Source organism: Camelus bactrianus, chromosome 26, assembly GCF_048773025.1.
Source record: "Camelus bactrianus isolate YW-2024 breed Bactrian camel chromosome 26, ASM4877302v1, whole genome shotgun sequence".
NCBI lineage: Eukaryota > Metazoa > Chordata > Mammalia > Artiodactyla > Camelidae > Camelus > Camelus bactrianus.
Genome location: NC_133564.1, coordinates 16186297 through 16214069, shown reverse-complemented (window position 1 = coordinate 16214069; position 27773 = coordinate 16186297). Strand labels below are relative to the sequence as shown.

Sequence of the window (27773 nt, the reverse complement as noted above, 5' to 3'; positions counted from 1 at the left end):
CTGTAATCTACCCTGTAAACTGAGGGCTGTTCCCCAACTTCCCATGCCCATCCTGGCTGGGGGGTGGGGGCTGCAGTGAGAGGTAACCGGTGATCACTCTGCTCATTTTCCAAGAAGGGCCCTGATCAGGAGCAGTGAAACAGCTCTGGGTCCTCAGGCCTGCCCCTCCCCAGAGCCAAGTGATCCAAGGGTGGGCACTGTACCCAAATCAGGCCAATGAGACCACGGCAGCCCTGGTCCCAGTGGTCGGTCCTCAGCATCTACCTGTGTAAACCAGGCCCATGAGAATCCCTCCTGGACTCTTAACTTGGAATGTGGGGAGGGAATCAGTCCTGCTGATTGGAAGAGGGACTCAGGAGCTGACGGGACAGGCTGGTATCCAGAAGAGCCCATTGAAGAGTCTGGAGCCAATGGCAGTGATGAAACTTAGGCGATGGTAGGAGAAGCCTGCTAGGACAGGCGTCACGAAGCCCAGTTGCATCCTGCCCCTGTCTGGGGTACACTGAGATCTCCACGCTCCCGAGGATGGCCTCCTTCTTCACCTAGGCCCCCCCAAGTCAGCTTTCCTTCTCTTGCAGCCACAGCAGCAAAATTCCTAATGAATACTCCTGGAGTCTCCAGTTCCAGGAAGGGGAAATCAGATACTCTCTGTCCCTGCTCCATGTAGAACAGGCCCTCATTTAAGGACAGGCCTAACTCTTAATGGTTTATATCAAATACTCAAGACAAACACACAGGTCCATCGACAGATGACTGGATAAAGAAGTGTGGTATATTTACACAATGGAATACTACTCAGCCATCAAAGACAATAAAATAATGCCATTGGCAGCAACATGGATGGACCTGGAGAATGTCATTCTAAGTGAAGTGAGCCAGAAGGAGAAAGAAAAATACCATATGAGATCACTCATATGTGGAATCAAAAGAAAGAAAAAAAAAAAGACAAACTTATCTACAGCTGAAAGTTCAGCCTCAGGCCGGGGTGGCTTGTCTGGAGCAACACCTATTGTTTTCTCCCCTTTTTCTCCTGCACAGAAGGGATTGGATTCCCAGCTAAATGTCCGGGAAAGCCTTCCTTGTCTTGGTTGGAGGGAACCCATCATGGAACAGATAGAGTTGCCGATGCAGGAGTGTCACGGTTGTTACTGTATCAACGGCTTGAAAGGCTCAGAACTTGCAGAGCCATAGAATCTGGAGAGCTGAAGAGGACCAACAGGATTCTTTAGTCTAACCCTCTCACTTTGCAAGAGGAGAAACAGAGTTCACAGGCCAATGGGCTTACTGCTGGGCCAGGCTTCCAGAAGAGAGTGGGGAGATGGGGAGGAGTGTGGAGTAATTACGCCCTGGAGGGTCCATATTCTTCCGTCTGAATCTTCATCAGATTTGAGTCTTCTGACCCAAGGCGAGGCCTACTGTCAGGTCATTTCCAAACAGAGTAAATTCAAGGTCTAACAGTATTCTCTGTTTCTTCCAAGATAGCAGTTAAGGCATGCATTAGTTCCCTGTTGCTGCTGTAACAAGTTACTACAAATTTGGTGGCTTAAAACAATACAGATTTATTGTCTTACAGTTCTGGATATCAGAAATCCAAGGTGGGGCTCTCGGGGCTGAGATCAAGATGCTGGCAGGACTGCATCCATTTCTGGTGACTCTTGGGGAGAATCCAATTCCTTGACCTCCCAGCTTCTAGAGGCCTCTGCATTCCTCAGCTCACGGTCCTCTTCTGCCCTCCTTAGGGCCAGCAGCAGTTCTTCAAGATCTTCTAGTTCTCATGACACATCACCCTGACCTTCTCTGCTCCCCTCTTCCACAGTTAAGGACCCTTGTGATCTCGTTGGATGCACCCCAGCGATCCAGGATAATCTCCCCGGCAACTTTGCTTGTATCTGCTGTGTTAATTTCTTTGCCACGTAACCTACCTTATACACAGACTCCAGGGCTTTAGGACGTAGACACCTTCGGGGACGGGGGCATTATTCCACCTACTGCAGGGCCCCCAGTTCCCCAGTCCCAAAGGTCAGAAGCAGTCCCTACAGCTGATCTTTGACTTCCATAGTCTCAACTTCCAAAAATTGGAAGGTTCTTGGTTTCATCTATTTGGAAGTGATAATGAGGGCTCATGACACATCATTGTTTTCAATTCGGCTTCTATGCTGCTGCGCTGTCACCAGCACCTCACCAGGGAGCCTCGTCAGCCTCCCAGCTGCAACATCGCGGTCTCCTGTGTTGGTTTCATTTGATGATGCTCAGATTCGTTCGGTAACCCTCTGACATTGGTTTCATCATTCCTGGATTTATAGTGAGAAAACTTAAAAATTACGTGCTGTAATGATGTTTCCAACTAGAAGGATTATTTACATATTTCCCACAAAATGGTAGTGGTTTTATGTTCTTAGTGGACCCAGACTCCTTCGCAGGCTTCTGTCTTTTTAAAAATACCTTTGTCCACTAGAGGGAGATAGCTCTTTGAAGAACTGAGGCCATTTCTCAGGTTGGGGGTATAGGCAGATGAAGTCCTATTCATGTTTTGAAACGGTATCCAGGGCAGACCTAACAGGGGACAATGAAAGGGACAATACCCACGCTTATCTTCAGCCCAGACCTCAGTGAGCAGCTTTCCCCATCACCTCACGGCTCCCTCTTCCACAGTCACCTGTACCACTCAAAGCAAAGGTCCTTTTTCACTTAGCCATTGGCAACTTAACATTTAAAAAAATCTTCTCTTTCTCCCTGACAGTAAACTTGGTGGCGATAAAGCCCAATGGACTATTAGAACTGATGCTATGTGAAAACATAGAATCCCAGAGATTTCAAGAGCTGTCACATAGAGTCTAAAACGGAGGCTGTTACCTACTCAGACCAACCCTGTTACAACTGCGCGTCCTCTGACAATATCATTCTGAAATGGGAACTGGGGTGATTCTGCTCTGTTAGAGTTCTGGGTTCCCTGACGCAGTATTTGCTCCTAGTTTAAAAAATGCAAATTCTGTAGTAAGGAGGTTGCATTCCGTGAGTTCAAATGTCTTTTTTGTGAGATTATGAATGCATTTTACAAATATGTTCAAGGAATCACTCTGTATTTTGGTTGTTTTCAGCAGGCAGTTCAGTCTTGGTATTCAGTGCATCCAATTCCTAGACCTGACACCCATGTCATGCTCTTTGACGGTTTTGTTGACTGTACGTCCATAACCAGATTGAAAATGAAACTTCAATTGCAGGCAGCGTCCATTGTCTTGGAAGATACATCCTCTGATGTGTGTACTTCACTCCTTTAGAGCAGAAGGTCTGAGTGCTGTGCTCATTTTTTTGCATGATAACAGCTTTTGGTGTTCAGAACTAGTCACTGGTTTCAATAAGTTAAAGTGTCTCTGTAATGAATTAATATTTGCAAATTGCTTCACTGCACGTATCTCTTCATTGAGCAGACTCCCAGTAACCAGACATCTGGGGTCAGCCCCTTGCAGTCAGGGGACAGCCTGGGTCAAACCAAGACTGAACTCTTCTGACTGGACATACATGGGTCTGAAGAGTGTATTCCTAGGGGGTCTGGACCGCTTCTGTTTCCACTTGAACCAGTTCAGGCAGATACATAGTTAACATTCATTAAAATTTCTCAAGGAGGGAAACTGGAGACTTCTTTCTGGAACCCTTGAGTGAGACCCTGGGCAGGAAAGAGGTACTTTGTGTGACTTGGCAGCTAGCAGTCTTAGTGGTGGTTGTTGGTGCAAAGATCCATCTCACTGAGACCCCCTTATGAAAAGGGGGCTCACAGAAAGGATACCGTGGACCAGAAATGGAGCTGGCAGGGCCCCAAGGCAGAAGTAGGACTGGCTATACCCCTCCTTTCTATCTTTCTAACAATGTTCTACACAGATGGGCCTCGCCGAGCCCGGTAGACTGAGAGCAAAGTGTGTATCTTTCCCTAGTACATTTAGAGTTTTCTCCCAAACATTAAGCTTACGTCCCTGTCCACCATTCTGGAATTCAAAAACCTCTGAAGACATTTTGATAACGTACTTGAGGAAAATCCTGATCTTACCTGACACTGACTGGGTGGCATACACTCACCTGGGTCTGCTGTGAGGCTATTTATGATCTTTAGTTATCCCACTTGGTGTGCACATGTGTACGTTTTTCTCTAGAAACACTAACACATCTGATTACCGGCCGATGCCTCAGATGCTGCAGGTGCTTATATGATGTACTCTGTGTGCACCGCGTTACCTTTCCCAACTGGAAGAGCGCTCAGCTCAACACAGCTGGCCCCAAGAGTTTCAGATAGGGGATTGTGAACCTGAATCATTGAAAGCAAGTAATAAATATGTGCACAGGCAGATAAGCAGTGAAAGGGGCTGGGGTGAGAGGCAGATTAGATAAAGTTGAAATCTAGAAAAGCATTAATATGGGAGACGATACCCACTCCGAACTCTGCCGTTAATTTCCCTTTGCGATCCTGTGGGCAAGTTCCGGTGCCTGTTTGACATGCAGCTTTCTCTGCTCCAGAATGAACAGATTACGACTGGATTATTTCTGCACTCCCTTTCATATTCACGGCTCTATAATTCTGTGCATCTAGTTCCTTTCTTCAAAGCAGTTCCTCCCATCTAACAGCAACCACGATGTGGCAACTCTTGAGCGCGGTTTACGTGCCACTGCATTTTCCCTTCATATTTTATGTATTTAACGCAAACTCAAATGTATTCCTTCGAGTAACCATTTTTTCAGTTCCCTTACAAAGAAAAACACTGAGGGGTGGGGTTCTGTTGGTTTTACGTGAGGTTTTACATTCAACTTTCATGTAATTATTAAATAATCCATTTTATTTCCCTCTGCACACATGATGATTTCTATTTATCCAGCAAAGACGTAAAGAGAGAACATTAGGTCATTTGTACGAGAGTATTTGAGCCAAGGCTCAGAATTGCTCACTCTTGACGGCTGTGCTGAGATCACTTCCCTAGTTCTAGTCTGAAGATAAAGTTCCTTTGTTACCTTGGATCATGGTTTGAATTAGGTTAACTTCCCTCTTTTTTCCGATTTATACGATGAGGTGATTGCTTAAAGATGGCAATTCTCCTACAGTACCGGTCTTGACAAATGGTACCACTCCATCATCTAAGGCAGAACTTGGGACTCATCCAAGACCCTTCTCTCTCCCTTACCACCCACATGTTCAATTAATCACCAGGCTTGCTGATTTTTTTTTTAAAGTTATAATATGTTTCTGACCTGCATAAAATCCAAGAGCATAATATAAGCAACACCCTTGGACCAACCCTCACGTTTGTAAAATTGTAGCATTTTGTCAGATATATACACTGCAGGTTTTTATTTTGTTTTTTAAATGAATAGAACATTACTGACAAAGTTGAAACCCCCCGTGTACCTCTCTCTCTGATTTCATTCTCCTTTCTCTCTTGCAGAAAAAAACCTCAATCCTAATTTTGGTGTGTGTGATTTCTGTGGTGTTGGTACTATTGTTATATGGTGTATTGTGCTGCATGCTTTTATGTTAAGATTTTATACTGGGTGTATCCATCTGCAACTTGTTTTTCTCGCTTCACGTTGTTCTTGAGATCTATTCTAGAAACTAGACATTTACTTCCAATTCATTCTTTTAAAATACTTTGTAGAGTGTTCTCTCTCTTTTTTGTTTTGATTCAATATAATCATGAAATGATTATCATAATAAGGTTAGTTAACACCACCATCACCTCACAAAGTTCCCTTTGTGTGTGTGTGGTGGTAACATTTAAGATCCACTCTCTTAACAACTTTCAAGTATATAATGCAGGATTGTTAATTACAGTCACCAGACTGTACATTAGATCCCCCAAACTTACAACTGGAGGTTTGTTCCCTTTAACCGGCATCTCCCTATTCCCCCTACCCTCCAGGGCTACCTGGCAACTACCATGCTATTCTGTTTCTGTGATTTTGGTTTCCTAGATACCACGTGTAACTGAGAACATACAAAATTTGTCTTTCTCTGACTTACTTCACTTAACATGATGCCTTCAAGGTCCTTGCGTGTTGTCGCAAATGGCAAGATTTCCTTCTTTTTTTATGGATGCTATTCTATTGTATATACCTACCACATTTTATACTTTCACTCATTGACGGACACTTAGGTTGTTTCCATGTCGTGGCTATTGTGAATAATGCTGCAGCGAACATGGGGGAGCAGATATCTCTTCTTGATAGTGATTTCATTTCCTTTGGATATACACCCAGAATGGGACTACTGGATCATATGGGAGGAACCACCATCCTGCTTTCCATAATAGTTGTACCAGTTAACATTCGCACCAACAGCGCACGGTGGCCCCCTTTTCTCCACATCCTGCCAACACTTCTCTCTTGTCTTTTTGATTATAGCTATTCTAACAGGTCTGAGCTGGTATCTCGTGGTTTTGAGTTGCATTCTTCTGATTAGTGACATCGAACATCTTTTCAGGTACCTGTTAGCCATTTGTACATCTTCTTTGGAAAAATGTCTATTCAGACCCTTTGCCTATTTTTAATTGGATTGTTTAGTTTTTTGCTATTGAGTTGTTGAGTTCCTTACATATTTTAGATATTAGCCCCTTATCAGATTGATGGTTTGTGAATATTTTCTCCCGCTCCATAGGTTGCCCTTTCACTTTATTTATTGTTTCTTTTGCTCTGCAGAGCTTTTTAGTTTGATATAGTCCACTTGTTTATTTTCCCTTGTGTTGTTTGTGCTTTTGGTGTCCTATCCAAAAAATTAGGACCAAGACCAAGGTCAAGAAGCTTTTCTCCTATATTTTCCCCTAGGAATTTTATGGTTTGGGGTCTTAAATTTAAGCCTTTAATCCGTTTCAAGTGAATTATTGTGAGTGGTGTAAGACAGGGGTGCAGTTTTTGTTTTGTCTTGTTTTTTGTATGTAAAGATACAGTCTTCCTATCATCAGTAATTGAAGAGATTATCCTTTCCTCATTGAGTATTCTTGGCTCCCTTGTCAAATATCAGTTGATTGCATATGTGTGGGTTAATTTGGAGGCTCTCAATTCCTTTCCATTGGTCTGTGTGTCTCTTTTGATGCCATTACCATACTGTTTAGGTTATTATAGCTTTCAAGTAAGGTTTGAAATTGGGAAGTGTAGTGCTTCCAGCTTTGTTTTTCTTTCTTGAGATAGCTTTGTCTATTCAGGATCTTTTATAGTTCCATATAAATGTTAGGAATGTTTTTCCTATTTCTGTAAAAAATGCCATGGAAATTTTGATAGGGACTGCACTGAATCTATAGATAGCTTTGGATAGTATGGATATTTTAACAATACTCAGTTCTTCTGATGTATGAATATAGTATATCATTTCATTTATTTGTGTCTTCTTCAGTTTTTTATCAGTATGTTACGATTTTTAGTGTACAGATTTTTCACCTGCTTAGTTAAATTTATTCCCAAATATTTTATTATTTTTGATGCTATTGTATATGGGGTTTGTTTTTTTAAGATAGCTTTTTCTTTTTCAAATAATTCATTGCTAGTGGATAGAAATGCAACTGGTTTTTGTATGTTAATTTTGTACCCTGCAACTTTACTGAATTCATGTATTAGTTGTAATATATTTAGTTTAAAAATTTTTTTGGAGTTTTTAGGATTTTCTATATATAGTATCATATCATCTGCATACAGACAATTTTTCTTTTCCTTTCCAACTTGGATGCCTTTTATTTCTTTTTCTTGAGTAATTGCTCTTGCCAGGAATTCCATCATTATGTTAAGTAGGAGTAGTGAGAGTGGCATCCTTGTCTGGTTCCTGGTCTTAGTGGGAAAGCTTTCCCATTTCACTATCAAGTATGCTGTTAGCTGTGGGCCTGTCGTTTCTGGCCTTCGTTATGCTGGGGTAGTTTGCTCCTCTGCTGGCTTTTTAGCTGTGCCTCTTTGTGCTATTTCTTAGTGGTTGTTCTGGGCATTACAGTATATATCCTTGTTATGGTTTACTTAGAGTTAATATTTGACCACTTTAGTTTTATTTTTTATATCAGACTTTTCCCATTTCATAAATGAAAAAAAAGTGACAACAGTTTAATTCCATTTAAATGTCCTACACCTGTCTTTTAAGCTACTGTGTTTTATATCTTTTAATTCTTCATAAGTTATAAATTATACATCCCATATAGTGTTTTTTTACTTTAAATACTTTTTAATGACATTAAGAAAAGAAAAATATATAGCCTTTTATTTTATCCATCTATTTACCAATTCTGATACTCTTATTTCCTTCCTATAGATCTAATTTTTATCTTATATTATTTCCCTTCAACCTGAAGGCCATTCTTTAGTATTTCTTGTAGTATGTTGGTGACTAATTCTCTCAGCTTTTGTGTATCTGAAAATGTCTTTATTTCGTCTTAGTTTTAGAATATTATCCTGGATCTAAAACATATTCTGTAAGATTTCAGTCCTTTAAAATGTATTAAGGCCTGAGCAGAGAGAGGGCAAATGGGACACTTGGCATGGTCAGGGTTTGGGGCAAGAACTTTGAGGATCTAAGACTGCTGATTTCTAGGGAAGGTAAGGGTTGACATGGACCAACATGGACTGACGAAAATGGGATGGATTAACAGGATCAATGGAGTTTGATGTTACCGATGTGGATTGACTTGGGTCACAGCTTTTGAATCTGATTGATTCTATAGCTGGAAAGGACCTTAAAGCCTCTGTCACTTTTCAGAGGGGAAATTAAAGCATGGAAAGGCAGCAGCTTTCTCAGAATCCCACAACTGCTTACTGCCAGAACCCAGGCTCTAAGAGTCATGTCCTCTTTCTCTAAACCCAAGACTCTTTCCTGCCATCTCACCTGCCTCTCCATGGAGGCGAGGCACCAGAGTGCTGACAGATCTGGACAGCACATTCCTGAGAGCTCATTCCTGTCCCTGGCAAGACCTGGAGCGGTTTTCAGGGCAAAGGTCGTACCAAGTTCTGGAGGAAGCTTTTTACTTTTCTGCATTTTCTGGGTTAAACCCCTGTGGATAATGACCTTAGAGCACTGTTAACCCTTGAAAAACAAGTGGCAAGACGTGCTTTTAAAAAGTATTAGACGCTGATAACCACCCCCAACTGAGGACATCCAATAACAGACATGTTAGGTCTTGGACCACAAGACTTTGGGCACTTCATATTAACCACATTTTCTGATCTGTTGCATTTTAGCTTTTGTATCCAACCTTTTCTAGGCTGCAAGATATAAGACCAGGAGTCTGACTACAGGCAGTGCTGGTATTTCCTTGGTTTGAATTCCATCCTTTCTTTCTTCATATGTTGGTGTATATATTAAAGGTGCTTCTTTGCAATAATTTACTGATCTAAAATTTAGAGAAACTCTCTAAATATTGTCATAAAACACTATGGTCATCATATAACAATATAGCACACATCAGCAGTGCTCCCCCGCCGGACACATCACAGCACTGTCTCTGGAGCTTTGGAAACCTCTGGCGACCTGTGGCCACTCTAATTTGGAGCCTGTTAGCTAAGGATCGCCCTCCTCAACAGCTGGGTAAGGCTCTCAGGGAGCCATATTCCGGGTTGTACCTCCAGCTCCAGCTAGTGACAGAGGAAAGCTGGATGCCACTTTTATATTCATCTTTAAAATCCAATGTCCTCACTCTCTCCCCAGCAGAGCCCAGGGGCCACTCCCGAGGCAACTCGTGGGTTTGCATGATCACACCATCTCCATAGTCCCCCAGCCCCGGAACTGCTCAGGAACTGACAGCACATCCAGCCAGCTTTGCCTGCTGCCCCCTTGAACCCTCCCTGAGGAAGGGAACTGGATCAGGATGTGTGTGATGGTCACTGCCAGGGCGGCCCATCAGCTCGGCAGCACCTTTTCTTTTTCTTTTCTCTTTTCTCTTTCCTTCCTTCCTTTTGTTTGGAATAACAATACAATGCAACTCAAAGAAATAAGAATCACATTGTGTTTGCAAACTAGTAAAAGTTAAGAATAATCTCTCCTATTTCTCTAATTTTTTAATTGTAAAAAGCATTCGTTTTATTAGAAAAATAAAATCTGATTCCTGTCTCAGCCAGCTGAGATGGAAATGGTCATTTGGCCAAGGTGTTTCCTTGTTTTTTCAGCACAATGTAGAAGGTGACCAGCGTTCTCACTTAAACGCAGTAGAACAGGAGAAGAAGAGAGGGCCCAGGCAGAGGGCAGCAGGAAGGGGAAGCATGCTAGAACTGATTGAGGTCAGAGTGGCTGGTGTCTGACTGCTGTCAGTCCCTGTAAAGCTTTGCCCTGAGCCTTGCAAGTTTCACCAAGTTCCAAGCAACGTTAGAATGCTAATAAGTTAGCATTTGTTAAGTGCTTGCTATGGGCCACGCACATTTTATAAGCCTTTACGTTTAATTTTCTGCCAAGGGTAAGTCCCACCCTAGGGGACCCAGGGCTTCTGGACTTGGTGCTTTGTGTCCGGGCCCCCCTTCATCGACCTCCTGCTCAGCCTCTGAGTCCCCCCTCTGCCTAGGCCCTCTTGGCATAAGGCCTGCATGGTGATCTCTAGCCCGGCTTGTCCACCTCCAGCTCCCTGCCTCCAGCTCCGTCTCGTGGGGCTGTGCTTCCTCAGACCCGTCTGCCAGTAATGACCCAGCTCTGCGGTCCAGCTCTGGGACTTTCTGCTCAGAGCCACCTCCTCCTCCAGCTGCGTTTGGACACGGGCAACTTGAAAAATAAGACAATAAATGCTGTTTCTAAATGTATACGAGGAAATAAGTGGCTGAGGCACAGACCAGCAATTTGTTTTTAAATGATATGGAGATGGAGGCCCTGCTGAAAAGTTGACAGATACGCCCACCGAATTTGATTGTCTCTTGTTTCCATCCTGAGTGAAGAGGTTTGCGTTACTAAATTGTAAGTGGAAACGTCCGTGAGAGAGTTTAAATTGGGCAGAGCCGTGGATAACAGCAAATTAAAAGATTACCCTTTTCCTTGGCTCCTCCCTTGGGTTAGCCCAACGGCAAAGTTAGGGTTGACTCCTGTCATCTTCTAAAATTCCACCTCTCTGTGGGTACTTATATTTCTGGAACATTCTCACCAGATAATAAGGTTGCACTTGCTCCCCTCTGTGTTAATTCTGGGTTTGGGAACCTGGCTTCTCTGAAGGAGTCGGTCTCTGGACTTTCTAGTAAAGGGTGAACATGGAGGATTCTAAAAGGGGGTGCTGTACCTTTAAATTCTGAAAGTGAACTTGGCTCAGGAAGGCCAGCAGTCAAGGTCCAGCCCCTAGAAGAGAGAATAGCTACAGATTCTCCATCCTCGGTCTTTGCAAGGGGACGGCTGTGCCAGCCGGGCTCAGACACGCTCCTGGCAGCATGGCCGTGCAGCTCGGGGCCCTCCTGCTGGTCCTTGTGCTCAGCCTGGCGCAGCCAGCCGCGGCCCGCCGGAAGCTCCTGGTGTTTCTGCTGGATGGTTTTCGCTCAGACTACATCAGTGATGAGAATCTGGAGTCCCTGCCTGGTTTCAAAGAGATCGTGAGCAGGGGAGTAAAAGTGGATTACTTGACTCCAGACTTCCCCAGTCTCTCTTATCCCAATTACTACACCCTCATGACTGGTGAGTACCGGATCGTCTTCTAGGTGGGCAGGGGTGGGCTGGAGTCCCAGAAGAACAGTTAGCACCTGGCATTAAAGTCTTATTTAAAAGTTCAAGTTTCCCTCATCCTTTGGGACACCAGAGATAAGTGAGAAGTGTGTGTCTGTGGCTGAGATTTTTTTCATGGGTGTGTTGTTTTCCAAAGTTTTCCCAAGGACCTGTTTCTGTCCTCAGTGTAGAGAACAGAGAACTATGTGAATAGATGATTTTTTAAGTGGTTACTTGTTTTACAAATAAAAAATTCTAGCCAACTCTGCGTTTTCTCAGTTCAAGTTTAAAAGGTCAACAGGTCTTCATTTGTTTCGATCAGATTCCTTGTGTCCCTTTGCTCTGCAGTCGTCTGTCATCCTGGAGGTGTTTTGGCTTATTTGTCATGTGCTAGACTGTGAAAGTTACACGTGGGACCCTGGATGACTCAGAGGAAATTTTCAGGCCATCACCTGAAGTATTACTTAGCAATGCTACTTGCTCCTTCTTTTGCCCTTTTTGAGCCAGATAAAATGACATAGAAAAGAAAAAAATTGGTAGCTCAGATTCCCATTTTTAACTTCTAGCATCTGTTAACAAAACAAAACCCCAACCCCAACCCCAAACCCAACCCCCCCGCCAGATAACCTAGACCATGCCTGGGCTTGGAAAAGCTGGTTTTTGCCTAAAGATGACCTTCACTTAGGATTGCCAGCACGCCGAATGCGATTCCATGAAGTTGATCCCCTATCTGTGCAATAGAATATCCTTTCTGCTCACACAGTGGGATTCCTAGCTTCTAGTCTGTTTCTCAGCTAACCTTTGTAAGGGCCAGCTAGAGGCGCTCAGAAAGAATTTACCCAACTGTCCAGGGAGGCTGTTAAGAATGCACTGTTATTGATGCTTGTGTAGATCTCAGCCATGTGCTCTGAGCAGAGGGAAAATGCTGCAAATCATGTTAACAGGAAGGGGCTGAGAAGTCTCGTATCTCACTCTGGATCTCCACAGGACAGCAAAGCCCAAGGATTCTGGGAAGACAAATGGCTATCTCTGACTTTATGCCTGGGTACCGTGTGCATGTGTACATAAAAATGCCATCAAATTAACAGGGAAAGATACTTAGGAGAATTAGAAATGAAGGCATGGAGAGGAAAAAAAATCCAGACTGCACACAAGCAAGGAATTTATTTGTTCATTTAAAAAATCTCCCCCAACAGACCAACCATCAGCATCCCTAAGATAAAGAGGAGGAACAAGAGCGCCCTGGTCCTCACTTGGCACGGTTCTCCCCCTGCAGGGAAGCCGTTTGCAGGCTGCTGGGCCACACACAGATGTTACTGTGTGTCACAGCCCCACTCCGGCTCTGTGCAAGGCATTTCGCACACACAGACCTCCCCTCTCACCAGTTGTCTTTCAGCTTTGCTGGGAGACTCAATTCACAAGCTGCCACGTGCAGGGTGCTCAGTCTCAGTGGAAGATGAACAAAATTCATTTAAGCAAGTCAGTCTCCAGTGAGCAAAAAGGGACCATTTCAGCCTCCCCGGAGAAACCAAGCCAGTGACACGGACCTTTGTTCATCCCCACATTCCTGATTTCGGCACAAGGACTAATTTGCACAAAGCCTTAGTCACACAGAGACACTTTCTTTTCAGGCTGTGTGTGTTTTCCTTGGTCCAGTCACTACAGACGGGCCCTTTCCATGATGGGACAGAGGAGGTCCCATGAAGGTGTGACAAAGATCTCACCTTCACTTTCAAACCAAGTCTGAAGCCACAAGCTCTCCATATATGTTATGCCAATATAGTTTTAGATGCTAAAATGCATGATCTAATTTGAGAGCTTGCTCGGTACTTAGTTGGCTTTTTCACTTGTGTAGAAGCAGCATTGTACACAGGATGTGTCCAGCGAGACCCGTGCTCATGTGCAGACGCCTCTGGGGATGACGTGTCTCGCACCTACTGAGCGGACCCGGAGGCTGGGGGCGGGCCTGTGGGCCGGGAGATGCCCGGCCGAGAAGCTGCTGTCCTCTCCACTGCCCCGGAACGGACTCGGGGCTACATTTAGACTATTTCCCGCAATGTCCATGCTTATTTTTCTGCCTGAAGTTGAAAAACTCCTCTTTTTTCATACAAGGAAGGATATATCCGTTGGGAATTGTACTTAACTGTGGTTTAAGCATGTGAGCGTTTTATGAACCAACAAAAGGAGCGTGCTAGATCCTTTTGGTCCTAAAAGGTGTGCTGTTTTAGGGCTCCTCAGATCCACCCGGAAGACTGTGATCTGATCCCCTCACGGGGCTCGGTGCCCCCAAGACATGCAGTGTTTGGCGTTCTTCTCTCTGCATATTGAGGGGTGATGGGTTATTGGAAAGAACTTGGCCTTGGAGCTGGGAGAACTCGGTTGGGGTCCTCGCAGGGTCAGGAGGACCTCAGGCAAGCCGTCGCACTGCGCTGAACCTCAGTCTCCTCGGCTTCTGGGTCCTAGTCAGGCCAGAGTCTCTGGGGCTGCCCGATGCAGACATGAACTTAGAAAAAGTTAGGACTGGCACCCCCAGGGAAGCTGACATCTAAGAAATCAAGCAAATGACTGCAACTCTCTGGAGAGGAGAATTTTGTGGGAAGCCCTGTGGATGGTGATGGGAAGGGAACAGTCACAGGATTTGTAAGGAACCTTGGAAATCATCTAGCCTAGTCATTGACATGAAGTCACAGTGGCTGTTTTTTTTTTTTTTTCTCCTTCAAAATGTGTTTGCATTGGGACAGATGTGACCAGAATCCCAATAGTGATCATGTCCCATCCCAGGACACTTGAACTTGCTGTTCCCTTTGACTGGAATGCTTTTCCCCAGAAAGACCCAAGGTTTGCTCCATCACTTTTTTCAGATCTCTTCCCCGGAGTCACTGCAGTGGGTACGCCTTCCCTGGCCACCCTCCAGCCACTCCATCATGCTCTGTCCTCTGGCTCTCCTTACTTTTCATCATGGCACCAATTTGATGATTCTGTCTTCTCCAAATAAAATTTATCCTGATGAAGAAGCATTATAATAATGATTAAAACATTCAGGCTTTCAGGGATCTTGTTGATTATTATTTTGATGTCAGATAGTCCTAAACTAACAAGGAGGGGAAAAAACTGAAATTATGCTTTGCTTTATGAAAGCAATTAGCAGTCATTTAGGTGCACTGATTACCATTTATGCCTAGTAATCTTATATACCTCAGAATACGCTTATCAGTTCTGTTTTACGCTTTGACTGTAAGGTTGGTGGCAGCAAGAGGGTTGAAAGGAAAGTCACCCATGAGGAGGGAGCTGTGTCAAAGCAGGGGATCAGAGGCCTGAGGGTGTTGGGAGGAAGTTTACCCAGAACAGCAGTCATCAGCAGGACCTGAGAGAGAGCCTAATTCTAGCCGAGACTGCCGAAGCCAAGGAGGCAGAGGCAGCAGTAAAGCACGAACAAGGCAAATGGTTCAGAACCACGCGAACAACTGTGAGAGGGCAGTGAGAGCCACGTTTTGTGCGGTCCTGCTGTTGGGCCCAGGGATGGGGCTGGCAACACCCCTGTGTTCTCAGCCTCCACTCCAGAGTGCTTCAGTGGCCAGGCTCATGAGAGGCTCCTTTGATGTTTGGAAACATGAAATGGTTTATGGGCTGAATTGTGTCCCCTTGGGCAACCCACAAATCTGTATGTTGAAGTCCTAACCCCAGTGCCACGGAATGTGACTGCATTTGGAGACAGGGTCTTTGAAGTGGTGATTAAGTTACAGTGAGATCATTAGGGTGCGCTCTAACCCGGTATGACTGATGTCCTTATAAGAGGGGATGAGGACACAGCTGGGCATGGAAGAAAGACCACGCGAAGACTCATGGAGAAGGTGGCCACCTGCAAGCTGACGAGCAGTGGCTTTAGGAAAGACCAGCCCTGATGACGCCTTGGTTTGGGGATTTGGGACTTCTAGCCTCCAGATCGTGGGGAGATAAAGTTCTCGTGTTCACGCCACCTGGGCTGTGGGACTTGGCTATGACGGCTCTTGGAACCTAACGCTGACAGGCCGGGGACACTGGGCAGCCGTTGAAGGAAGGAAGGCTTTTTGGGACAGACCACGTCCATCCCCAAACCTACTTACTGAGAACTTCTAATGGTTTGTGCCCTGAAATTGAGGTAGTCAACAGTGTTTGGTTTCTTAGGGCTTCTGTAACAAATTACCACAAGTGCAGTGGCCTAAAATAATCAAGGTGCCGGCGGGACCATGCTCTCTCTCTCAGGGCTCCAGGGGAGAATCAGTTCCATGCCGTTCTCTTAGCTTTCTTGTGTTGCCAACAATCCTTGGTGGTTTTGCTTTGCAGATACATCGATGCGTCACTCCCTCTGCCTCCATTGTCACACGACAGTCTCCCTGGGTGTCTCTTCTTAAAAGAGCACCGGTGATGTTGGTGTTCTCAACCTCGTCTTAACTTGATTACATCTGCAAAGATTTGTTTTTAAATAAAGTCTCACTCATAGGTACTAAGGGATAGAATCTTCACCACATCTTTTTATGGAACACAATTCAATGTACAACACATGGTGCTGTGGAAGGAGTTATGGATTTACTGCAGAAGATCTAATTTCATCTATTCTCTCACTTTTTGACTTGCAGAATTTGAGCAAGTTCTTTTGAGTTTTAATATTATTTATCAGTGGAATGGAGAAAGTAAAGCTTACCCAATCGGCTTGTGGTGAGGACAGGATGAGAACCATTGTGTCAAACCACCATTATAAAAATTACTCACTTTATCAATAAGATTAGGCTAAATCATGTTGCAGTAACAAGCTGTATAAGAGGCTTACCACAGCTAAGGGTTATTTTTCGCTCACCTACGTGGACTTGAACGATTAACTGCCCCATTTCCTCTTCATTTGGAGACGCAGGCTGAAAAAGCAACTTCTAAATGAGACACACTTCTCACATGGCAGAGGGGAAGGGAAAGTAGCAGAACAATGTAATAAAGCTGAACTGCTCTGCTCGGAGGCGGCACAGGTCACATCCACTCCCATTTCATTGGCCAGAGCAAATCACATCGCCAAGCCTGATGCCAGTAGTTCAGGATGTATAGTCCTCCCATCGAGGGGGAGGAGTTATCTGTAACACGTGTGCCTTGTGTCACAGGCACCGAATGGATATTAGTCGCATTTTATAAGAAAAGAAAAGACATGCAATTGTTAGAAGGCTTTGAAAGCTGAATAGAAGATAATCCAATAGGCTCCACATTTCCCTTTTTTTCTACTTCAAACATTCCAGCATCTCTTCTTTATTATGGGTTGTAAGTGAGGAGCTGAACTTGGGGAGCGCCCTAGAGGCAGGACTTGCTGATTGGCTGACGAATGAATAGGGAAGAACTGAAGGGAAGGGAATCTGAATCAATTCCAAGGCTGCAAGATATTCAGAAGTCTGGGGCTTCTACGAGCAGAGATGGGAAAGTTTGGAGGGCTGTTTATTTGATGCTGTAAATTTTCAACAGAATAGTTTTCAAGTTGGAGTAGGACGCTCACTGGGAGTTCGCCCTTTAGGGGATCAAAGACAGTATCCGAAAGGAGAGTTCCAGAAACATGTAGAATAATCATGGGAGTCAAGGAGAGAAATTGCTCCTGTGGGTCCCAGTGGACCCCACTAAATGTACTTCTTATCTCTTTGCCTGCCCTACAGCTGGTAGAGGGAATACACAATTAACACAAACACACAATTAAATCTGCCTTCTCATCTGCATGAACTTTTGTCTAACTTTTGTCATTGACTTCCCAGGGACATCTAGCAACATCTTTTCACGTTTCCACTTAAAACTCCAGTGTGTGTCATGGGTCCTGATTAAACCGCCTACAAAAGCAGGCTGGGTAGGTGAGGTGTCGGGCAGCAGAAGCTGTGAAGACCCCTCACCGGCTCAAGCTCGGAGAAAAAAGTGTTCCAAGAGGTCAGAAAAATACTCTCTCCTGGCACATCATTATTTCAGCTCCCATCAACGGGCCTCTCTACACTGAAGTGCCACTTTTCAGAAAATATGTTTCTCTTGGCTTCCATGACCATGAGAGGGTGTTCTTGTTACATGGCGTTCAGCTGCTGGAGACCCGCTCCCGGAAGGGAACAGTGAGGGTAGTGGGCAAAGCTAAACACGTGGTGAAAGCTTTTGATTATAATAACAGCAAAGCATTTTCCAGAAGGTTCCCCCGCACGGAGCCACTGTGGTCTCCAAACCATGGCTGGTCTCTCCCTGGTCTCACGTCCCCCCACTCCACCGCTGATTGATAGGACCAGGTGCCTCCTGCCAAGGCTTCTGGGGGTTTGGTTGGACCACGCTGCTCTCGGGACCTGCTTCCTCCAGAATGCTGCGCCTGAAATGGGTTAAAGAACATTTAAAATGGATTTGGAGGGAGCCTGAGTCAGCATGTTAACATTTATTTCAGAGACACTTTAAACAGCACCTACTCATGTTTCAGAGTCCCGGTCTGTGAATGGGGCCATTGTGTCCACGGTCTCCCGGGCGAGGACCTGGGGCAGGTCTGGGGCTCCTCTGGGTCCTGTGTGTAGCTTTTGGCTCTTGCTGGATATTGTGCTTGATCACCACCCACCCCGTCTTCAGCCCTTTCCGTAGCCAGGAGAGAGGGTTTGACAGACAAGTCGTGGAACCAGGTGTGGGCAGACTCACCTGGACAAAGGGCTGCCCGGGCTGAAGTTGTAAGCAGGCTTTTGGGCAGAGATACTGCCCAGACTTTACCCCGCGATGAGGTGACTTCCCCCGGCACCTGCCTCAAGAGTGAGTGCTTCCGTGATGCCGGGTCTGGAGCAGGAGGGCAAGTGGGGTCATGGTGAGCACTCATGTAAACGTCTGCAGCTGAGCATCCCAGCCTGTTCGACCCCAGGGCGGAAGCCTTGTACTGTTTCTCTTTCTTCAAGGTTCTGGAATTTTGTTGCCGAGCCTCATCTGCTGAGGCTCCACTGCCAAGCTCGGTTTCAGTCTCACTGGCTCCTGGGCTCCTCTGGCCGTACCCCGTCGGCCTCTAAGTCCTCTCCTCCATCCCCAGAGTCTGAGGGAGTGCCGTTGCCACCTTCAGCCTGTCATCCGGGACTTCCCAGCACCCAAGGCCTTCCTGGTTTGCTGGGCTGTGTGGGTGGATCTGATTCCAGGTTCTGCTTACTTCCAGTCTGGCCATTCCCCTGAAGCTTGGCCAGCTGGCCTCATCCCAAACCATGACACCCCTCCCTGAACATTTCTGTGGGCGACTTTCATAGTCCATTCTAGTATGCATTCGTCAGTGTAAAAGAGAACTGACTAATTTTTCAATAATATATCTCAAAACGATATCTAAGACTTACACTTTGGGCACTTGCAAGACATCTGGGCAGTGATTTCTTTTCTAGCCTTGAAGGCCTGGAGATACAGATTTCAGAGTCGTCCTCAGATATGGGGGGATTACAAGAGTAGGTGAGGCTTCTTGGGAGGGTTGTGTGGAGAGAAGAGAAAGGAGTCAGAATGAAAACTTGGGGGGCCTTCGTCCATTTGGGGAACACGATGTAGAAGAAGAGACACCAAAGGTGACAAGAGATAAAGACCTATCACAGACCATTCTAGCAAAGACCTGAAATGAAAACCAGGGGTCAAACAAGGTCAGACTAATCAAGGAGAGACAAAGTTTTTACAGGAGATGGACAGTATTATCAAACAGAAAAATTATAAGAAAAGAAACAAAAAAGGGAATCTGCGTGGAGCAGCAGGTTTTGGAGACCAACAGGGAGACGGAAAGGAGGGACAAGGCTTTGCAGGTAAAGCCTGCATTTGGAGGATTTGGGGGCTGGTATTTGGCTGTGTAGCTGGGAATCTGGAGGATCTAACTTAGTTTCCACACACTAATTAGGACCTATATGTGGATCTATATAGTTGTGATGTCAGTTGATCTTTTAAAATTGATAAACAGAGTTGCTGAGGTATAATTTACACATCATAAAATCTATCCATTGTAAGTATACAGTTCCCTGACTTTTAGTATATTTACAGAGGTGTGCAGCTGTCACCACAATGTAAGTTTAGACTATTTCCATCACTCCAAAAAGAAAACTTGTGCCCTCTAGTTTCTCTCCATTTTCACCGCCAGCCTTTGGGTGATCACTAATCTACTTTCTTTCTCTAGAGATTTGCCTTTTTCTGGACATTTCCTATAAATGGAAACACAGAATCTGTGTTCTTTTGTGTATGGCTGCTTTCACTCAGCATCATGCTTTGGAGGTTCATCCATGTTGCATCAGCACATTATTCGTTTTCACTGGTAAGAAGGTTTCCATTGTGTGGAATCTTCACCAGCTGACGAACATCTGGGTCGTTTCCACTTTTCAGCTATTGTGAATAACACTGCTATGAACGTTCATGTGCGAGTCTTTGTGTGGACATATGTTGTCATTTACGCCCAGGGGATACCTAGGAGTGGAAATGCTGGATCATGTAATTCTATATTTAACATGATGAGAAGTTGCCAAACTGTGTTTCAAAATGGCTGCGCCATTTTACATTCCCAATATATGAAGTTTCCCATTTTTCTACGTCCACAAGGACACTCGTCATTGGCTTTCCTTTTTCACTATTGTCATTCTAGTGGGTGTGATGAGCTTTTTCATTGTGATTTTGACTTGTGTTTCCCTAATGACTAAGATGCTTAACATCACGTGTGTATTGGCTATTTGATAACTTTTTGGGAAAATCTATTCAAGCTCTATTATCCATTTTTTAAAATTGGGTTATTTGCCTTTTTATTATTAGTTTCAGGAATTTTTAAATGTACATTTTGGATAGATATTTCATATGGATCTATGATTTGCAAACACTTTTCTCCCAGGTGGTGGGTTGTCTTTTCTCTCTCTTGAAGTGTCTGGAAGTGCAAAAGCATTTAATACTGATGAGCTCCTATCAGTCTTTTCTTTTTATACTTTTTGTGTCATATCTAAGAAATAATTGCCTCATCCAACATCATGAAGATTTACTCCTGTGTTTTCTTCTGAGAGTTTTGTACTTTTAGTTCTTACATTTAGGTCTGTGATACATTTTGAGCTAATTTTTGTGTATGGTGTGAGGTAGTTGCTCTAGCATCTTTTGTTGAAAAAAACCTGTTCCTTTCCCACTGAATTTTCTTAATATTTTTGTAGAAAATCACCAGACTACACATGTTAGAATTTACTCCTGGGCTCTCAGTTTTACTTCATGTGTCCATCCTAATACCAGGGCCACACTGTCATGATTGCTGTGGCTTTGTAGTAAGTTTTGAAATCAGGATGCCTAAGTCTTCTCACTTTGTACTTCTTTTTGAAGATTGTTTTGACTGTTTTGAGTCACTTGTATTTCCAAATGAGTTTTAGTATGAGCTTTTCAACTTCTGGGGGAAAAAAAAACCAGCTAGGATTTTGATAGAGGTTGTGTTGAATCTATAGAACAATTTAGGAAGTTTTGCCAACTCAACAGTATTAAGTCTTTTGATCCATAAACATGAAATGCCCATTTATTCAGGTTCCAGATTCTTTCCACAGTGCTTTTGTAAGCTTCAGTGCACAAGTCTGGCGCTTCTTTTCAAAATATTTCTAAGCATTTTATTCTTTTGGATGTTGTTGTGAATGACATTACTTTTTATATATATGTATAAACTTTTTTTATTGAGTTATAGTCATTTTACAATGTTGTGTCAAATTCCGGTGTACAGCACAATTTTTCAGTTATACATGAACATACATACATTCATTGTCACATTCTCTTTTGCTGTGAGCCACCACATTACTTTCTTAATTTCATTTTGCAGCATATGAAAACACAGTTGATCTGGAGGTGTTGGTCCTGCATCTTGCTACCTTGCTGAATTGTTCTAATAGTGTTTTGTGGGTTCCCTAGACTTCTCCACATGGCAAGAATATACAAGACCAAGTTTCCTGCAAATAAAGACAGTTACTTCTTCCTTTCTAATCTTGAGATCTTCAGCTGACCTTTATCATCACCTTGGGAATTATGGAAGGGAATTCTGCAGGGGAGAAAACTCAAGTCTAGAGAGGGTGAGCAGTTTGGGTGAGGTCACCTAGCCGGGAGGTGAGTAAATCAGGACCAGAACTGAGGACTTCTGCCCCCACCCCCACCATCACTCAGCACTTTTACCACACTGCCTCTGGTTGGTAGAGTCAGAATCCGTGAAGACAATGGAGGCCTGTATCTCTGCAGCACTCCTATTGTCCTCCTTTGCTACGAGCAGCCAGATTTAGTCAAGAGGGAACAGAGTGTACATTTGCCAAACATCTACAGTATTTCTGTGTCTCTGTGTCTACAGTGCATAGTGCTGGGTGCTTTCAAATGCTATTTCAACCAATCCTCAGAAAACCCTGTAAGCTAGGCATGGTTATCCCCGTTTTATAGAAGAGGAAACCGAGGCTGTGAGATATTAAATTACTTGTTCAAGCTCGCAGAGCCCCAAGGAGGCAGAACTGTGAGCACAAAACCCTGTGCTCCTGCCCTGACTTCCTGCTTTCAAGGAAGTAGCTCCCAGAACAGCACCGTGCTGTGCAGCCATCTAAGTGTCTGTCTCACAGACAGTGACGTGGTGGCTGCACCACGCACATGACATGTGCCCGCACACAAGACTCCATAGTGCATGTGTCCCCGCCTGTCCAGGCTTCCTCCAGACTGAGCAACCTCACGGACAGCTATGTTTTAGCCCTCCTTTGTGCATCTCAATGGACAATACGAACAATAAACGCTTCTGGGTTGAGTATGAAAGAGAGGATTCAACCTCACACACTTGGCTACTCATCCCAAACGGCCAAGGCTGAACAGTTGTGAGGAATGGCTTCCACAGGCCTCTCTGATAAGTCACATCTGGGACACTGACCCAGGCCACTGAGGTGCTGCTCTGGACTAGCCGCTTCTAATTACACTTGGCTCTGGGTCTGGGAGGGCATGGTGGTCCCAGTGAGGGCAGGTCCCTACATCCCACTCAAGTGTCTCATGCTTCCTGACACTTAGTAGGAACTCAATAGGTGTCCCTCTGTATGTGTTTTAAAATTACCTGGGAACTGCTTTATCCTAAATACTCAGCCAGTTTCCTTTTAAGCTATTGTCTGCCCCATTCCACCCCCAACTCCTTACAGAAAGCCAGTTCCCACTGCCAGTCCATCAAGGGGGACATTTTTAGTTCAGAGCAGATGAAAAATCCAAGTGGACATGGCAAAGATGGCCTCAGACACAGCCCTACGCCTCTCTCCTCCCCAGCGCCGGTCCACACCCAACCCGGGCTGGGTTTTAGGAATACAAAGCAGAAATGGGTATAATTAAGTATTTTGCAAGCTCCGTCAAATATTTTAAGAGGTAAGTAGACACCCAATTTAAAACTCCTATGGTTTACCTTTTCACTAAATTCCAAATTGGTGAGTAAGCCAATGCTCTGGTGGTTTAAAACAACTTCAGTTGTATTCCCCAGAGATTTTAGGTTTGGGAGTTGAAGCCATTTATAACCGAGAGTCTGGAAAAGTTCTCAGAAACAGCGGTTCCCTTGGGCAACATGGTGTGAGGTAGACGGTATCCGATTTACTCGGCCCCCACCTCCAGGTGGTTTCGTGGTCAGCAGGAGAATATGAATTTCTTAATAATGTGAAATAAAAAGGCTGTGCTTCTGCCAAAACCAGATTACCTTGTATTTGACTTAGCCGTATTTCATAGGTTTTCAGGTCAGGGCCAAAGGCAAGCCCTTCTCCCCGCACACGGGTCCCCTTCCTCTCCACGTTCATGGGCTGATCCTGGGCCTTGACTTGGTCGCTTCTTCTCCGTCTCCTGACGAGATCTGTGCGAGAAGAGAGATGGATTAGAAGCAGGATACACGGGTTCGAGTCCAGCTGTGGTGGTTCCTAACCCTGTGGCCTCAAAGGCTTTCTGGATTCAAGTTTCTTTTCTGAGAAAATGAGAAGGTCGAGGGCTCCTAGGGGTAGATTCAAGTGCTGTGGCGAGGTCCTCTTCCTGAGCTGCCGTCGTGACGCCTCTGGCCTGCTTCCCCGAGACCTTCTCACCGGGGCTCTGGTCGGAGGAGAGACAGTATTTGATCTGTGCCAACTGCTGTCGCCATGAACCCAGCTAGCACTGCCCTGTGGTGAGCTTGAAGACACACGGCCAGACGCTGACTTCCCAAAGCACGAGCGCAGTCTTTACCCACATCCCTCACCCTGTTAGCACTCAGCGCTATAATTCTAAAAAGAGGGAAAATGGCCTGGCTTGACGGAGGATTTGGGGGATCAGAAACCTAGGCCAGAAATTTCTATTTAAAATCACATCCTTCACTACCAGTTTCCCTGAGGAACAGTTTAATTCTTTGGGGGAAATATCTAATGGGCTCCATCCCCCTCTGGCTTGACAGGGGTAAGGCTCACATAGAGCCGCAGCCGGGAAAGGAGGGCGGCGGGGAAGAGCGGAGCCATGAGGAACTGTTTATGATACCAAGTCCCATCCACTTGCCGGCGCCGGGCCTGGCGGCCTGCGGGGCACACAGAGCTGCTGGGCTCCCGGCCTCTGAAACAAGCCTGACGGGCCAGGTGGCCACCCTGGCGGGTCACAAATGGAAAATCCAGGAAATTACATTTTTCAAAAGAATGGGAAATACATTTACTAGCTTAATCACCTTACCTGTCATGTTGATTCCTATCAATCTTTCTAGATCTTTCGGTTTTAAGTCAAAGTATTAATAAGGCCAGAGGGTGACTTCTGCATGGCAATCAGTACCTCTTCCATCACACATGGAGACAAATAAAATGAAAAGTGACCTTATCAGTGGGCCCGGCGCTTATGTTCCTGTGAAGTGCCACAAACAAATAGATGTAAATAATGTCAAGTAGTTAAAAAATTCTATGGAAAAGGTTAAGGAAGGTTAAGGGCACCAAGAATGATGAGAACGCTGTTGTATATGGAAGGGCCTGGAAATGCCTTTCTGATCAGATGGAATCAGAGCCGAGCCCTAAAGTGAGTAAGGGGCTGGCCGTGTAGATACGTGAGAACAGAGTGTTCCAGAAGGGGAGCAGCTGGGGTAAAAGCTCTGTGGCCACAAGGGCTTGGGACACTGGAGGGGCAGCAAGGAGCCAGTGTAGCCACAGCCAAAGTGAGGGGTGGGGAGAGCGGAGATGGGGTCTGAGAGCCGACAAGTGGCGTGGCTGCCACACATTCGCCCGGCTCAGATGTCCTGCTGCAGGGAGTCTGGTTGACCTGTGGTTCCACTGCTGCCTTGTGGGGCCCACCCCTGCGCCGGGGCCGAAGCCCCACTTCTCCCAGGCTGACGGAGCAGGGTCATGCCTCTGATGGGCGACTGTGGCAGAAGGACCCTTATCGATCTGGCCAAACTGTCTCACGATCGCAGGTGTCCTTTCTTCCCCATCTCCTTTCACAAATATCAGACCTTCACAAATGGGGGACTTCCCTGCCCGCTCCTGCCTCTCCCCTTCGCCTGTAACAGGTGCTGCCCCCAGTAAATTTCCTGCCTGTCTGATAAGTTATTTGTCTTAGTGGCTCCCTCCCGAAGGACATGAACTGGCACAAGGCCACATTAGGTCCTTGCAGGTCCTGTAGACTCTGAGTCTTATTCTGAGCGCAGGGAATGCCTTTGGAGGGTTTGAGTGGAGGAGCAGTGTGATAGAACTTTCATCTGAGAAACGCACTCTGGCCACTGGAGCAGGGAAAAGGGAGCAACGGGGGGCGGGTGGAGGCAGGGGGGCCTTCAGGAGGCTCCAGCTCAGACCAGGTGGGCAAATGCATGAACTGCAGCCTGACTGCTGATGGCATCCTTCTGCCAAACTGACCTTCCTGAGTCTACCCAAGACCTTCTACCAGCAAGATCCAATGACATCTTTCAGCCGCTCTCTGTGGAATTTTATCTTTGACCATTCCTGCCTTCTAGAGATGGTCTCTTTATTGGTTTCTGAGTTTCCTCTCTCCTTTCAATCTCACCTTCTAGTACCTTCCACAGACTTCCCTTTTGCCAGCTCCTTGACACTGGGGCTTCAAGAAGAGCTTGGTGCCTGTTCTCTGGTCTTTGCTTGCTCTCTCTTCTCATCTTGGTGGTCTCATCCCTCATGAGGTCTTACCCCTCATGCACATTTGTTGTTAATTCCCATTTTTTACCACCTCTGCCCCAGACAAACACTAATCTGCTTTATGTCTTTTTAGCCTTGCCTTTTATGATTTCACATAAATGGACTCATTCCATATGTGGTCCTGTGTCCTGTGTTTGTTCCTTCTTATTGCTGAATAGTATTCCATCATGTGGATATCCTCCAAGTTTTTATAATAAAAAAAACTCAAAGCTACAGAAACATTGAAATAGCATTGTGAGTATCTGTGTTCTGTGATTCTCTGTTAACATGTGGCACGTTTGCTTTATTCTCACTTGAGAAATACAGGTTTCTGTTTTGTTTTGGTTTTTGTTTTTGCTGAACCAGTTGAAAGCCAATTCCTAACATCATGACACTTCACCCGCTAAATTATGTGGCGTGTATGGAATATTCTCCTATGTGACCATATTGTTTTCAGATTTTCCCTATTGCCAAAAAAAAAAATCCTTTATAACCTTTTCTGAAATAAAAAAATCTAATCAAGATTCAAGCAGGCCATTTGGTTGCCATGCTTCTTTGCTCTCTCTTAAGAGTGATATCCTCGCCTTTTTGTTTTGTTTGGACTTCCACCTTGTTGACATTCTTGAAAACCCCAGATAGTTATCCGGTAAACTGGCTGCATTTTAGATTTGTCTGACTTTTCTTCATGGTTAGATTCAAGTTAACCTTTTCTGGCAAGAATACTACATTTTTTTTTCATCCAAATTAGGACAAGGAGTCATGTAGTTGGGATAGGGTGGTGAGTGCAGAGTGTCTGAGGTGTGGGCACTATTCTAGAAGAGGCTCACAGCAGCCTTCCCTATGTGGCCCCCTGAGACCACGTGGCTGTCACATTGGTAGGGTTGTTCCCACAGGCTTTTCCCTTGAGGTTCACATCAGCTTTGGGTGACATTTTTCATACTTGTCCTATGGCCAGTATTGTACTGTAAGGCCCTTATAGGAGTAGGAGCAGGTCCTACTTAATCTTGTGCTTTTCACAGTACCTAACATTGTGCCTTGAAAATAATACTCTGGAAATGAGTATTCTACCAGAATGTCTCTAAGACATTTTCTAGTGTCCTTTCTTTTTGAACCTCGATGGGCCTTTGGGACAGCTTTCACCAGTAGAGTACAACAGAAGTGATGCTATGTGACCTATGGGTCTGAGTCATACAAATACCAAATATTTTCTCCTTGCTCTCTTGGGTTGCTCGCCCTTGGAAGCCCACCAGTATGCTTTGAGAAAGATAAGCAGCCACGTGGAGGAGACACGTGTTTTATAGCAGCTGAAAGCCCCAGCTCAAGTCCCAGCCAGCATCAGTTTCCTTATTAAATAAGTCCAGCCCCCAGGTGCTAGTCACCCCCAGCCTCTGAGCTGCCCCTTGCTGATGTCACATAAAGCAGAGAAAAACTTTCCCTTCCAATTTCCATTCAAACTGCAGATTTGTGAGTGGAATAAATGCTTGTTGTTGTTTTAAGCCATTGAAGGCTTGGGGTTGTTTGTTACACAGCAGTAGATAACTGATACATCCACCCACTTCAATGCAAGAGATATGCACACCAAACAGAAATTCCAAAAAAAACCTGTTGCCAGAAAATAGTTTCACTTGGGAAGGGAGGAATTTTGCAATCCTTACAAAAGGAACAGATGTAGGTGATGATCATCAGTGGTTGCTAAAACCAGAAGATGAAGGTTGACGGGAAACTTTATAGTCAATGGATTAGCCTGACACCATCAAAACCCACAGATCAAGCTAAACAGAAAGTGAGGCAACCAGATATTATGAGCACATGATGTGATGCAGGAGCAAGTACTCAGCACCTTCTACAATGGATTCTTGCCTTAAAGAAATTGAACCTGAATCTAATCAGACTTCTAGATCAAACTTGTAGATTACAAGAAATACAGGAGCTAAAGGAACACATTAATAACACCATAATGCTAAAATCGGCCACATCCAGAATATGAGACATTTTCAGGACAGAAGGCCCAGTTTTCCATCAATAAACGGAGAATAAATAATAAACAAACAAAACAGAGGAGAACTCTTATAGGTTAAACGAGA

General features: G+C 44.9%; 1 protein-coding gene across 5 annotated transcripts in view; it reads left to right on the top strand.

Annotated features, from left to right (window-relative positions):
* Positions 1–27773, top strand: part of ENPP6 (ectonucleotide pyrophosphatase/phosphodiesterase 6) — an 85297-nt gene that overhangs the window by 7935 nt on the left and 49589 nt on the right. For 2 of the 5 annotated variants that reach the window (XM_074353311.1, XM_074353312.1), the window contains exon 1: positions 11269–11584. The exons of 2 other annotated variants lie outside the window; for them this stretch is intronic. In XM_074353311.1, coding sequence (XP_074209412.1) covers positions 11344–11584 — 241 coding nt within the window. In that variant the 5' untranslated portion in view covers positions 11269–11343. Of the gene's footprint in view, positions 1–11268; positions 11585–27773 lie in introns of those variants that run through there. One more of the 5 variants, XM_074353308.1, reaches the window with a different exon arrangement.